The following is a 14785-nucleotide window of genomic DNA, read 5'->3' on the forward strand; positions in this document are numbered from 1 at the left end:
CCCCAGTGGGTCAGTCAGTGAGTACTCACCGATGAAGTCTTTGAGGTCCCCAGGCTATTTCTAGATTCTAGGATGCTGTAAGAAAGGTCTCATTAAGAATTTACCCCATCCACCAGGCAGCAGTGGAACACACCTTTTTTTTTTGGAGCTGAGGATCGAACCCTGGGCCTAGCGCTTGCTAGGCAAGCGCTCTATCACTGAGCTAAATCCCCAAACCCGGAACACACCTTTAATCTCAGCACTCAGGAGGCATAACCAGGTGGATCTCCGTGAGTTCGAGGCCAGCCTGGTCTACAGAGTGAGATCCAGGACAGGCACCAAAACTACACGGAGAAACCCTGTCTCAAAAAACAAAACAAAACAAAACAAAAGACTCTACCCCATCCATAGTGAGCCATAGTCCCCATGGGACAGGTAAGGCTTACCATGAATTATCAGGCCATGGGGCTCTGAGGGATACCTTCTGGGCCATATTGCTGCTCCTCCTCACTGGCTCTGTGAACCAGTCCCTGGTGTGTGCCATTGTCCTCTACACTGAATCAGGGAGAATAGGAACCTCAGCTTTATGGACTCCTTGGGGCACCATGGTTTACCCAGCAGTCACCAATTGGCTGTCCACAGTGAGCTCAGAGGCTCCCATTGGTGAACACACCTATGTGGAAGCTGGCCAATAAAAAGCCAACACATAACCACATTGCGCAGTCAGCACCAGGAAACACCAGAAAACAGGCTCTTAGGCAGAGGGGCTGGCTGTGGAGGAGCTGGCTTGACATGAGTTGGTTAGAGGTCTTCAGAGAGAGGGTTGTATCACAAGATGGAGGCAAAGGAGTGAGTGGCTGATAAAGAAAAGCATGATGGGAAGGAATTCCAACAACAAAGGCCATTTTGTTTTCATCATTACCTTGCGGCTCTCCCATTTTACAGATAAACATGGAAACCCAGGGAAGCTGGTGAGTTCTTCATGTGCTCTCTCGCCAATGAGAAAGGCCTTCAGGATTTGAGTCCTGCCGTGTGGCTACAAAGCCAGTGGTCTTAGTGGTCCTCAGTGAGGGTGAATTTGTTCTCTAGAGAATAGTTGCTAACGTCTGGATACATTTTGGTTGGCACGGCGGGACTGGGATGCTCCCAGCATCTAGTGATGGGGGCTAGGGACACTGCTAGAGACTCCATAGTGAACAGAACAGCGCCAGCAACATGGCAGGCTGCTGCCCACAGAGTCATTCACTCTGGCATTGAGAAGCCCTGGCCTGACCTTGCAGAGCACCTGAAAGAGTATAACCCATAATAGGTGTTCAAGATGGTATCCGTAGACGACAAGGGGGAGATTGGAGAAGACTGCAGGGGGAAAGGTACACAAATAAGCCTATCCCTTAACAAAGCTCGAGAGGGGATTGTATGCTGGGTAGCTGCTCTGAAGGGCAAGTACCCCGTGCCCCAGGGAGTGTGGGTACGGGTGAGCCAGGGGGATCAAGGACATTGGTGGGCTGGGTTAGGGCTGAAGCTTGGCTGCCGTCAGCTGCTGCAACACTAACCAGACAACTTCTTTCTCTGTCTCCTCCCACTCCCCATGTCTCTCCCCATCTCTCTTGGCCCCGGTGCTCAACAGCAGACAGCCGGAGGCTGAAGGGTGCCATTCAGAGGAGCACAGAGACAGGACTTGCCGTGGAGATGCCCAGCCGGACACTGCGCCAAGCCAGCCATGAGTCCATCGAGGACAGCATGAATAGCTATGGCTCGGAGGGCAAGTGAGTGTGGGGCCTTCCTGTTCCCAGTCTTCCCGGTGGGGAGGGATTAAGCAAGCCTCTCAAGAACCCTCAGTTCTTGGGCCGGTGGGATGGTGACTAAGTCTTTTGGGCCTTCAGGTGAAATCAGTAAGATGCAGAGCCTAGGTTTTATGTTTGATTCCAGCTCTACCACTTTGGAGCTGTGTGACCTTGAAGAGGGCACATCCCTGAACCTCAGTTTCCTTGTCTGTAAAATGAGGCAATAGCATCAACCACCTTGGGATTGTGATGGTTAATGTTAGCGGTCAATTTTATAGGCTATAGGATCACCGAGGCCTCCAGGCACATCTGGAAGGAATTATTTAGTCTCTGGCCATGCCTGTGAGAGTTATGTTGGTTTAATGGAGTTGGGAAGACCCACACTCAAAGTGGACAGCGTCATTCCTTGGGCGTGGGTTCTGGACTGCAGGAAAAAGGAGAAGGCATGGGCATGGTGGCTTGTGCTTTTAATTGCAGCACTCAGGAGGCAGAGGCAGGAAGATTTCTATGAGTTTGAGGCCAGCCTGGTCTACATAGAGTTCCAGGACAACCAGGGCTATATATTGAGACCCTGTCTGGAGAGAGAGAGAGAGAGAGAGAGAGAGAGAGAGAGAGAGAACGCTATCTGAGCATTAGCAGCTGTGGCCCTGTGCTTCCCAACTGTGGGCGCCATCTGACCAGCTGCTGCCAGTTCAGCTGCCTCGACTTCCTGCTCTGATGGTCTGTACCCTGAACTGCAAGCTGAAACCTGCCCTTTCTCCCTTAAGCTACTTGCCTCACTGTGTTTTATCACAGCAGTGGGAGAAAAAAAGAAACATGGATGTTATGAGGATTAAGTATTCACAATCATTGAAATCCTGAGTTATTATGTATAAAGAGCGTAGGACAGTGCTTGGCACCTACTGTATACTAGTGTTGGAAGATAAGCCAGAGAAAGGAGTCACTGGGGTTCAGTAATATATCATTATTGTTTCCTTTTCCTTTAGTTTTTAAAATCCCAGTTGGGTTTTAAAAATACAAACTAGGGCTTAATAAAGACTCATGTATGTCAAGTCTTAAGAAGGCTCTGCTGCATGGCTTCTCGCCAGAGTTTCCTTTGGGGCTGCAGAACAGGATCTGGGTACGTGTTACAAATGCAGATGACAGGGCTCTGTGTCCCAGCCACCCAGTCGGTCAGTGTGTCTGGGAGGGAGCCCAGGAAGTCAGATTTTCAGCCTTCTGGAGGAACCAATCTAGGCTAGGGGCTCACCTTCATGGGGCCCTTAGAAGACTAGGGGAGGTTTAGGGTTTGCCTCCCCTGATGAACACACCTTCATACACACACACACACACACACACACACACACACACACACACTCACACTCACTCACAGAGTCATACAAACCTACTCTTTTTCGTTTCCCTTCATGCCCATCCTTGAGTTCCTGGCTAAGAATTTTAGATTCAAAATAACTGCCTACTGTATAGACAGCCTAGGACTCAGAGAGGGTTGGGGGTTTGCCCAGGGCCACACAGCCACTAATATACAGAACTCAGGAGTCCTGACCCCCAGCTAGAGCTCACTCTACATGACCACATTGCTTTGTTTTTCCAGTTGTCATTTAAGGCAAGGAAGGGACCTGGGTGTCACATTCCTTGTCGTCACACAGGAGGGAACTGAGACTTGGGAAAGTTAAGGTCTGTGCCACCTATCTGTGCAGGTGTCTGCTGCACGTGGCCATGTAACTGTAAATGGACTGAAATGAAACAAACCATCATGCTCCTCTGTCAGGCTAACTCCGTTCAAGGCCTCGTGGCTGCACGTAGTTCATGGCAGCTGTATTGGATGAGGCAAGAAACAGAACATTTTGTCTTCATGGGGGTTTTGCTGGACTGCACTGGCTGAGTGGCTTACCCCCTCCCAACTGGGGACTGGGTGCAGACTCCAGCCAGTTTGGGGATGGGAAGGGCTCAGCCTCTGCCTTCATGGCTGGTCAGCCTCAGCTGGGACTGCCGCTGGCTAAAAGCCCTGTCCCCCCATTCTCTGCTCCCCCCATCCCCAGTCCCAGCTCACACACACTCCACCCTCACCCGTCCCACACTGGGCGTCTCTGGCCTTATGAATGGTCCTGGTCCTGGCAGAGCTGCTGTTCCACCTACCTCGAGGGAGACTTTCCTGTGGGAGGGAAGAGGGGTGGACAGCGGAAGGGAGAGGAGGAGGAAAAGGAGGGCAAAGGAGGCAACGGTCTGCATTTTGTGTAACCTAAGACACTTGGCAGGGCAGCTAAGCTTGGAGGAAGTTATCCAGGCACCCAGGGAGTAGGAGTACCTTCTGATTCAGGAGGCCTGAGGCCTAGTCTTGTCCCTGCTACTGGCACATTGAGTGTGTGTCCTTGGGTACCCCTGTGATCTCTAGGCTGGAAGACATTATGTTGGCCTCGAGAGATTAAAAGAACCAGGTCCCAGGGAAGCAGTGTGATGCCCTAGGTGGCAGCTGACGTATGGAAGCTGCAGCCCTCCACCATGGAAAAGAAAAGACAGGCTCAGGCCATCACAGGACTCCCTGCAGGGGAAGCATAATAGGAGGGTATCACGAGGAAGAAAAGAGGCACTGGCTGCTTGTGGGTAGAAAGCGGCACTGGGAATCATTTGCTGATGTGTGCTTACAGGGACCAGAGAGTTCAACTGCATTTTAGACAGGGTCAAAATAGGCTCGGCAGTCGGGCAGCCCTGGCCTGTGGTCTGTGCTTCTTAGTAGCCATGCAGCTTTGGGGAGGTCACCTCCTTTCTGAGCCACATGTCCATTGCAGAAAGGAGGCAGTAATAGAGGGAGCTGCCCAGAGATCAGCGGTAAGGGGGAGTGGCTATGTGGGAAGCACCTGGAAGAGTGACCAGCACGTGGCTGACAGTGATGACGGTCACTGCCAGTGTCGTTTATTGTTAATTCAGCCACTGTGAGCTGTGTGTTTTGCTGTTTGGGGTCAATTGCTAACAGATAGGGTGAGCCATCCCACAAACAAATGAGTCTACAGAGTGCAAAGAATGAACACCGAGCAGGTTTTGGCTGTAGTGGCCATTAAATGTTTGGGGAAACTGAGGGAGGATGAAAGGTCTGGAAGATACTACTTCCAGCAATGGGGACAGACGATAATAAATACATGACAACTTAACATGCTGTATGCCAAATCTGGCAAGAGAAAGGTGGAGGGACTTGGTGTCCTTGGTGGCATCGCCAGCCCATGAAGCCACCCCAGAATTATCAACCTCAAGAACCTAGAAGGGATTGAATGAATCTTGTTGGAGGCCAGCCAGGTGCCACCACTTCATGCAGCACCTGGTTGAGAAAGGGACAGGGAGTGTTCATCTGTGGCCATCCCCTTCTGTTCCTTAGGTATTTGGAAAGCTGGTCAGACCCAGCTGCCAGGCTCTGGAACAGGAAGGGGTGGGAGTACCCTCACCTCTCTCCACCTCTTGGGCTCTTGCCAGCCCAGCAGATGCTCACAGGGAGCCAACCTTGCTTGAGGAGTCCCACAAGGCCACCATCCCTGGCACTCCCGGATTGGGCCACTGAGCACCAGGCTACCGGGCATGTAAAGGCACTGGGGCTTTCCACGTGAGTTTCCATGTCAACACATGTGATTAGTCACCTGTACTATGCCAGATAGCTGGGTTGGCGATCATGGAAATTATGTCCTCAGGAACTTCCACTGTAGGGCACTGGCCAATCATCCAGAAACCAATACAAAAGGCAGGTCTGAAGATGGCGGCCAAGCTGCCATCCCAGCCAGGTCTCCAGGCAGAGAAATACATGCAGGTTTGACCTCTGTCAGTGAATTTGCTGTAGGCTCTAGGGTAGTAGTGACTTCACCCCTTCCTGTTGAAAGTGTGGACCTTAGTTCAGCAACAACAGCACCCCCTGTGGTGCCTGTTAGAAATCCAGATCTCAGCCCTATCCACACCCATTGGGTCAGAATCCATATGACACCAAGATCCCCAGCTGGTGTGTCAAGACACCCTGGCTTAATGGCCACATCAGCCATGTAAATACTGTAGAAAGCATTGTGCAGACACTATGCCAAGGGCTCTGACCTACGTTGACTTGTTTCGTCCTCATAACAGCTGGATGGTGTTGTGAATGCTAATAGCCCCACTTGTAGAAGAGGAAATGCTAGGGGGGTGGTTTGCCCAAGGTCTCAGGGCAAGGAAGCAGCGGGGCTGGGATTCATAGCCAGGCTTCTCTGCCCAGTCACACTCACCTCCTTCTCTCCTGTAATTGTTCCATCAGTGAACATTTCTGGAGCAGAGGACACAAGGTCCTCATCTTCCTCCTCTGTATGACTCGGCATGTGGCATGTGTATTATCTTTCAGAGCTTGGAAAGAACTCCCTTTTCTGGAACCCCTTTCTCCCTCATCCCAGATTGGGGTTTTATCTGTGAAGGACAGAGGGGCTAGAGTCAGAGTAGGGCCATCTCACTAAGAGAAAGGGTACAGAATTCAAGCCTGAGAAAGAGTCCTGAGGATGCTAATACACACCAACTACATACTACACACAGACCAACACCCACCCTCCATTCCCCCCACATACCTAGACATATATACCTATATCACTCACACATATCTATATACACACCTCTACCACATACACATACAACTTACACACACCTAAATGAATATACCTATATCACATACACACACACACATCTATACATACACCTATGGCATATACACATAACCCCCACACATACCTATACACATACCTACACATACACACCTGTATGTACATACAGACACTTACACACACATACTAGAAGCATATACCTATATCACATACACACACAAACACACACATACCTACACACACCCCTACATATACATATCTATATGTACCTATGCATACACCTATACAAATACATGCATACACCATACACACAACACATATACATAGTCCACATACCACACACACGCCAAACTTTCAACTTCACACACATCACAAACATATGCCGCACACCACACATACACCCCATATACACATACCACACCCTCATATACAGACATACCTAAACATATACATTTTTACAAATATACTGTACTTTACACACACACACACACACACACACACAAACACATACATCCCATACCCCTGCCCCCAGGCTTGAAATGCTTCGAACCAGACCTCACATGTATATTCAATTGGAAGAGGTTTACTTGGAAGGGGATTCTGAGAAATATTGTGAGAGACTGGGCGGGGGAGGCGTTTAATGGGTGTGCTGTTTGGCACCAGCTTCCTCCATGGGCAGCTCAGTCTTGAGGGGGAGCCTGGCAGCCAGCAAGGAGCAGGCTCCTGAGTGGAGACTCTCAGCAGGTAACTGCTACTTGCTGTGGGCACTCCCATTATGGTCTCTTGCTCTTTCTGTAGTACCATGGTCGAGGGACTAGAGAAATTCTTCAGGGTCTAGAGAAACATAGGTGAGGCACAAGGGGGATGGCCTTGGAGTGGTAGTTTTAGATCAGCAAAGTCCATCACACAGAGTGCACTGGACCCCTAACCTCCAGCCACCCAGACCAGAACATTCTAGACTACCCATCTCTTGTATTCCTTCCAGGACCTGCAGTGATGTGCCCATTTTAATTCTCTCTTGAATCATCCATTTCTCCCATGCCCATCCCTGAGGGCCCATTGCTCTTACCCAGACACCTGCAGGTCTCCTTTTGGCTCCAGACTCCATAGTCCCTCATCCTGCACTCACTAATGCTGACCTCTCCCAGCCTCTCTCTGTCCACCTCCCCGAACCTTCTGCTCGCCGCTGTCTTGCCTTACATCTCAGCATCCATGGTTCCTCTGCCTGTACTCCTGTCCCTACCCCTTTGTCACCCTCCGACTCTCTCCTCCAGAGCTCAGTGAAGGACTAGCACATTGCTTCAGTTCCTGTGCCAAGACCCGTTAAACTGTAGTGACTCCCAGGAGTGCAGTGCTGAGGAGGAGGAGGGAGCCAAATTCTGGCCTGGTCAGGGTGCTGAGCTCATTAACCATGTCTGCTCTGGGCATAGCGGGAGAAATGGAATGGCTCACAAGTCTGCCATTTCTCTGACTAGATCAGCAGCTTGCACACGCCCAGCCTTTCCAGCCATAGCTCTCACCACTGTCTGTCCTACTAGACACTCATTTCAGCGCCTGCTTAGCTGGTCCACAGTTGGTGTTCTCGAATGTTGATGACTAGGTAGGTATGCTGTGGTATGTTCTGTATGTTAAATGTGTTGTTCTGATTGGTTAATAAATAAAACACTGATTGGCCAGTAGCCAGGCAGGAAGTATAGGCAGGACCAAGAGAAGAGAATTGTGGGAACAGGAAGGCTGAGGCAGAAAGACGCTGCCAGCCGCCGCCATGACAAGCGAGATATAAGGTACTGGTAAGCCACGAGCCACGTGGCAACTTATAGACTAATAGAAATGGGTTGATTTAAGATAGAACAACTAGATAGCAAGAAGCCTGCCATGGCTATACAGTTTGTAAGTAATATAAGTCTCTGTGTGTTTACTTGGTTTGGTCTGAGCAGCTGCAGGACTGGCAGGTGAGAGAAATCTGTCCTGACCGTGGGCCAGTCAGGACCAGGAAAACTCTAGCTACTTAAGTAGGACAGAAGCATGTCCACATTCCACTCATTCGGTCCTCTCTGTCTCCTTCATCTCACAAAAGCCAGGGACTTAACATCCTGTCTTTCAACCTAGCAACTCCCAGAGCTGGCTTCTAGGACCCAGCTGCCTGTTCTGTCTGTTGTTGTCCTGAGGTGTCTGGGTCACTCTGCCACAGCCTAGGAAAGTAGCAAGTGAGCTCATGACAGGGTCATCGCAACCCAGGCTCAGGGTTGCATGATCACCAAAGAAAGGCCCAGGAGACTAGCAGATAGCAAGAACCCCCTACTCACCCCCCACCTTGTGCTGTTAGCAGAGTCATTATGACTAGTGGAGGGTGTGACCATGGGCTAGGAGAAAGGAGTTTTTTCTTGTTTTATAACACTAGGCTTTGCTGAGCATTTGACCATGTCTGACTCTGCCTAAAAGAATCTAACCCATTTAATGCTCAGGGTTACTTTCTGTTTTACTAGAAAGAAAATCAAGTCCTGGAAAGGTGAACCATGGATCTCCATAGTTAGTGAATAATGGGGACAGGATGTGACCCCAGGCCTGCCTGACTCCAGAGCTTGAACTGCAAATCCCAGGCTGTGCTCTGGAGACATGGGGACAGTACTGTTGGCCTTCCCTGTCTGGATCCTTCACATCCATGGCTTCAGACAATCATAGAGAAAATATCTGGATGGCATATTGTCTGTGCTGAACATGTGTAGCATGCATACATTTCTTCTTGTCATTTCCTCTTAACCCTGATAGTGAGACCAGGTATTTGCATAGAATTTATTAGACATTCATAATCTAGACATAACTTAAAGTCTACAGGAGAATGCTCCTAGCTAGTATGCAAATACACCATCTTCTTTAAGGGAGTTGAACATCCATGAGGTTTGATATCCAGGAGAAATCTGAGAATCAATACTCTGGGCATAATAGGGGTCAACTGTGTCTTCTAAGGGTTAAGAAGTTGGACTCTGGGGCCAGACACCTGGGTTTCAAATCTCAGATCAGCCACTTTTTAGCAAAGTAGTCTTGGTTGGATTACTGTTACTCCAGTGTCTTGCTTTACCCTGTTTCTCTAAAGTAGACATTGATGGTAAGTTTTATTAAGATTTATAAAGGTGTTGGAGTAAATGAGTTAACATTGATCAGTTAATAGTATCAGGCTTGGCTCATGACAAGTTATTGATAAATGAAAAGCAAATCCTTGGCTCTATGCAGAAACTCCACTCTCAGGGAGGGGACAAGCTTGGAAACGTTTTGACTACTTGATAGGTGCAGTCTAGATCCTGTGGTCCAGTGTCTCTTAGCCCACGGTCAATTCTGCGACCCTGCTTGTTTTGAAAACTAGATTTTGTTGCAACATGATTGAAGTATTAGGGAACAATTTGAGCTTCACACAGACTCCACATTTGCTCAGTCAGGTGGGGTGTCGTCTATCAGCCCCAGGAGGTGATTGCAGAAAGCTGCTTTCACCTAGGAACTCACACATTCCCAATGACTGAGGCACCCTCGGTTGAGCAGGTGTTAGGATCTGCTATGGTACGATGCTCCAGCTGGCTCCAGCCAGCCCTCTCTACTGCTTCATAACAAATCACAGAGGGCAACCCTTTGCATGCTGCCAGCTACCTTCAGCATGTCAAGGTAATGTACCATATTTATTGTAATACTTAAGCACTTCTCGACTATTTAAAGTGTATTAAACTCTATACCATATTTACTAGGTGTGTCTGTGTCCCCCACCACCACACACACCTTTTTATGTGATTCTGACCCATTTTCTTCATAACCTGTGATCTTCACTGCAGGATATTTTTCACTCCTCAGTCATTTATAGGACGGCACATTTTGCCTTGTAGCCGATTGTTGTATGAGGTGAATCTGTGTGTGTGTGTGGGGGGGGTGACTGGATGGATGGACATGCATGGAGTAGGCAGCGGGTAGTGGATAAATGGGCAAGAGAATGGACTTCCAGAACCTTTTAGAACCACAGCTTGTAATCACCATGAGGGCTGTACAGCCTTTTAATTTCTGATGCCATTAAGTCGGGTGATCCAACTGGAAAAGAGAATAGAGTCAAACCTGTAAATTACCCAATTACTTCTTTAACCACCAAGAACACAGGGTCCAAGCAAAGCGCAAAGGTTAATAATAAAAGACAAATGGATTGTGCTCCACAAACAAAACTAATAGGATTTGAGTTGCAGGAAATCTCATTTCACCATTAAAACAAAATAAAAGGCCAGTGGAACAATGGGTAAAATCCTGTTTCAAGGCTCTGCCTCTGCCTGTGTGGCACTGGCCCCAGGAGGAACTGGCTCGAGCAGGCTTTCCGCCACTCACATGGCCTGTGCCGGAACAGGAAGGACCATGAACATGCCAAGTAGAAGGGAGGAGACTGTGCCAGGCTGGCAGCAGGGGCCGGCAGCCATGATGTCTTGCTATGATTGATTCAGGAGCACCTCTGTGTGGACCTGCATTATCCCACCCATGTTCCCCAGTGATTCAGCTAAATAGGGACTCTTCATTTTTACTTGATATGTTAGGAAACTGTAGCCCAGAGAGGTGAAAACCCCCAAGGGCTGGAAAGATAGCTCTTAGGTAAAGTCACTTGTTACCAAGCCTGACAACCTGAGTTCAATTCCAGGGCTCCCATGAAAAGGGCCTGTTCCTGCAAGCTGTCCTCTGATTTACACACACTGTGGTACCATGTGTGAATGCACACTTGAGTGTGTATATACACATGCACACATACACACACACACACATAAATGCAATTAAAAATTTTAAATCTCAGGATTGGGGATTTAGCTCAGTGGTAGAGTGCTTGCCTAGCAAGTGCAAGGCCCGGAGTTTGATCCTCAGCTCAAAGAAAATTTTTTTTTAAATCTCACCCATGTTGTCCAGCACTGGAATACAGGGTGTATATCACGCCACAAATCTTAATTGTTATCTTTTATTCTGCTACTCTGGAGTTTGTCAGGGGACATTTACTGAGCTCCTGTTGCATACAAGGACTATTCTATGTAATAGCATGTGTGAAGCATGTTACAGTCAACAAGCTGTGCAGAGCCTGGAAACATATACAACCGATATGGCACAGGCATGCTGTGCACAAAGTGGAGTGATCTTGTTACTAGATTAAGATCACCAACGTAAGTGCCGTGACAGTAGTGGCTTGCTGGAAGTCACTTGACAAGCAGGTGGCCAGTAGGCATACAGAGAACCACATCTGATTTATTAAGCCTAATTAAGCTTTTCCCCACACCTCCAGAGGAAAATCCCAAGGTGGAGCATGGCCCCTTGGTGGAGTTGGTCTTCTGGCCAGCAGGGGCAAGGCACACTGTGCCTCTTGCTCCATGGATGTTGTTTTTGCTAGCTCAGGGTGGCAGCTTGGTGCCTTGGCAGCCAGTGAGGCACCCTGGGATGGGAAATCAGGCAGCCGCCCAGATATTAGAAACAATTACCGCTAATTACCAGGCCTGCCAATTCCCCATTGTCTGCCTGCACTCCACCAAGAATCAAGGAGCAGGCGATGAGGATGTTGGAGGAAGCTTTCAATTTTGGCTTGCGGAATGCCTGGTGCAGTCTGGGGGCTGGGCTCCTGTCTGCCTCGAAACTCACAAGGCCCCAATACCTTTCCATCTCTCTCGGTTTCAGAGTGCACATTCTCCTTATAGAATAATCGATCTTGGATCCTTCAGAGTGTTGGGAAGGTGGGGTGGAGGGACCCAGGGCCATAGAGCAAACCCCACATCTCAGCTGTGAGTCAAGTGTTGATCTCAGTGGAATAACTAAGGGTCTTTGGTTTTATAAATGTGGTGAGTACATACTTTAATCTCCAAACATTTAAGTGGATATTTATTTTGTACTTTCTCTATGAAAATATACTGCTGATGAGTGAAGAGAATAACCACAGGGGTTTACCTGTGTGCCTCAGTACCAGACAGCCTCTTTCTGAAGCTGACCCAAAGACTTGAGTGGAATAGGAGGCCACCCCAGAAATCAACACTGGGAGCAAGAAGAAATCTGATAGGAAGGGAGGGGCTCATATAGGGCAGAGGTCATGCCTATGACCCCATCCCCCAGTAGGTAGCCAAATCTTGGGGAGGCTGTGGAAGATGTGCAATCAAGTTATCCATTATCCCAGCTGCCGGCCATTCCCAGTTGTCATCACTTGGATGTTGTTTCTGGGGTGAGGTGGGAGGGGTTAACCCTTAGGGGCTTCCTCTCTGCCCTGCATATAAGCAGAATGAATTGTCACACCAGAAGAGAGGCCCTCGGACTGTGTGGCCCATGTGAGAAAGGGCAGCTGAGTGCAGAGGTGCATGCTGGGAGGACAGGGTGACCCTACCTGCCTGGCTTAAGTAGCTACTACTCTACTGCTGATCTATAAAATGTGTTCACAAATAGTATGGACCAAAGGCCTTTAAGGTCCAAATGAATTAATATGTGTAGAGAATGCCCTTCGACCTTTGGTGGACTGCAGTAAGGGTTGTTCATTTGCTGTTAGAGATCTCTTAGTCAAGGCTCCATTTTTCCAGTTTGTTGAAGCTTAATCTCAGGTGGTTCAGGATTGTCCAGAGGATTACATCTATACACATAGAGAGAATCCATGTAAACTGCCAAAACAGGCTCAGGGGGAACAACCAAAGTGTGCCTGCCCTTGGTATCCATGAGTTGCTTCTGTGGACTGAACTAGCTTTGACTCAAAAATATTCAAAAAAACACTCCAGAAAGTTCCAAAAGCAAAGTTTGAACTCGCCACATGCCTATCACTGTAATGAAGACACACCGATGGAATGGTGTGCAGATGTACATTGCTACAGTGCCTGCCGTCTCTCGGGCCCTCCACCCACTGTACAAGCATCGTTTGCCTCTGTTCATGTTGCCCCTTAGGTAGATCTGCAGCCGTCATATCTGTGCGGCACATGTATGAAGTTACCACGTCATTTTTCCTAAACAGCGTAACAACTATTTACATTATCATGTGCAGTGGCATTGTGGGAAATGTCTTATGTAATCTGCCCATGATTTAAAGTGAATGAGGAGGGCTGGAGAGATGGCTTGGCGGTCTGTAACGGCAACTCTAGGAGTTCCAACACCTTCACACAGACACACAGGCAGGCAAAAACACAACGTACATAAAATAAAATTAAAAAAAATCTTTTAAGAAGAAGTATATGAGGGTACCTGCATAGGTCTATACAAACAACTATCGATACATTCATCTTATAGGAAGGACTTGAGCATCTGTGGGTTTTGGTGTCTCTAGGGGTTCTGGAACTGGAATCAATCCGTCATGGGTACCAAGGGACAACTGGTCTAATAGGATGGAGAAAGCTCAGACGCTGAACACATTGTTTAGTTTGTGGCAAGCATCCCACATGCCCCAATGTTCTTTCTTCCCATAGCATTTGTCACTTTCTCTCATGGTATAGAATTGATATTATTTTTAGATATGTTTATTTACTTGTGTGTATTCATGTTTCGTCTGGACAAATGTATGTATACTGTGTGTGTGTCTGGTGCCCACAGAGGTCAGAAGAGGGCGTCAGAGCCCCAGGAACTGGAGTTACAGACAGTTGTGAGCCACCGTGTGGCGCTGGGAATGGAACTCGAGTCCTTGCGAGAGCTGCCAGTGTTCTTAACCAGTGAGCCTTCTCTCCAGCCCACTGATGATATTTCTTGCTGTGTGCCTGTGAGGACAGAAATCACTGACTGCCTTGTTCCCTGATGTGGTCTACGTTCAGAACAGTGCCAGGGATGTGCTAATGAATGAGTGAATGAATGAGTCAACATAGAGGCCGGCTGAAATGCCTGTGTCCTGGCAGGGTTATCAGTGCTGGGTAGTGTTGCTATCATCAACTGTTATCACTGTGCTGCTGGGACCGCAGAGGAAGGATGTGTGGTCCATAGGCATCACCCATCAATCACCCATCATTCCAGTGTCGTTCGGCTGGTGATTCTTGCCGCCTGCTCCTCAGTCATTGTTTCTCTGGTCCCAGCCACAGTCCTTCACCAGACCATCAGCCTCTATGGATCTTTTTCTCAAGTGCACATGTGACTTTTGTATCTGGGGTGTGGAGGGACACTGGGGCCTCAGAGATTGTCCAGAGGTCACTTGAGAAGACTCCCAGGCTGCCATTTCTACAGAGCACGGTGTCCTTTCCTTGGCTCCACTTTCTAAGAAGTGTGGTGCAAGCCCTGCTGCTTTCAGATCCCTGCAGCATCAGGGATTTTCTCTGATCCTTCAGCATCACCAGCTCACCTGGAGACCATCAATCTCAGCTCACCAGACTTCCTCTGCTCTCCAGGATGGGGGCTTTGTATGGTTTTTGGGCAGCACTATGCCATTTTTTGTTCCTATTCTTCTTTCCCTATTTTTTGTTTCTGTGGGGTTTTTTAAAATTT

At 48.5% G+C, this 14785-nt stretch overlaps 1 protein-coding gene across 2 annotated transcripts in view; it reads left to right on the forward strand.

Moving 5' to 3' along the window:
• Positions 1 to 14785, forward strand: part of Rims4 (regulating synaptic membrane exocytosis 4) — a 63348-nt gene that overhangs the window by 39261 nt on the left and 9302 nt on the right. The window contains exon 2 of one of the 2 annotated variants that reach the window (XM_036185064.1): positions 1607 to 1745. In XM_036185064.1, the coding sequence (XP_036040957.1) occupies positions 1607 to 1745 (139 nt within the window). The remainder of the gene's footprint in view (positions 1 to 1606; positions 1746 to 14785) is intronic. The other variant, XM_036185065.1, reaches the window with a different exon arrangement.

The sequence above is a fragment of the Onychomys torridus genome, chromosome 4 (genome assembly GCF_903995425.1).
Source record: "Onychomys torridus chromosome 4, mOncTor1.1, whole genome shotgun sequence".
Lineage (NCBI taxonomy): Eukaryota > Metazoa > Chordata > Mammalia > Rodentia > Cricetidae > Onychomys > Onychomys torridus.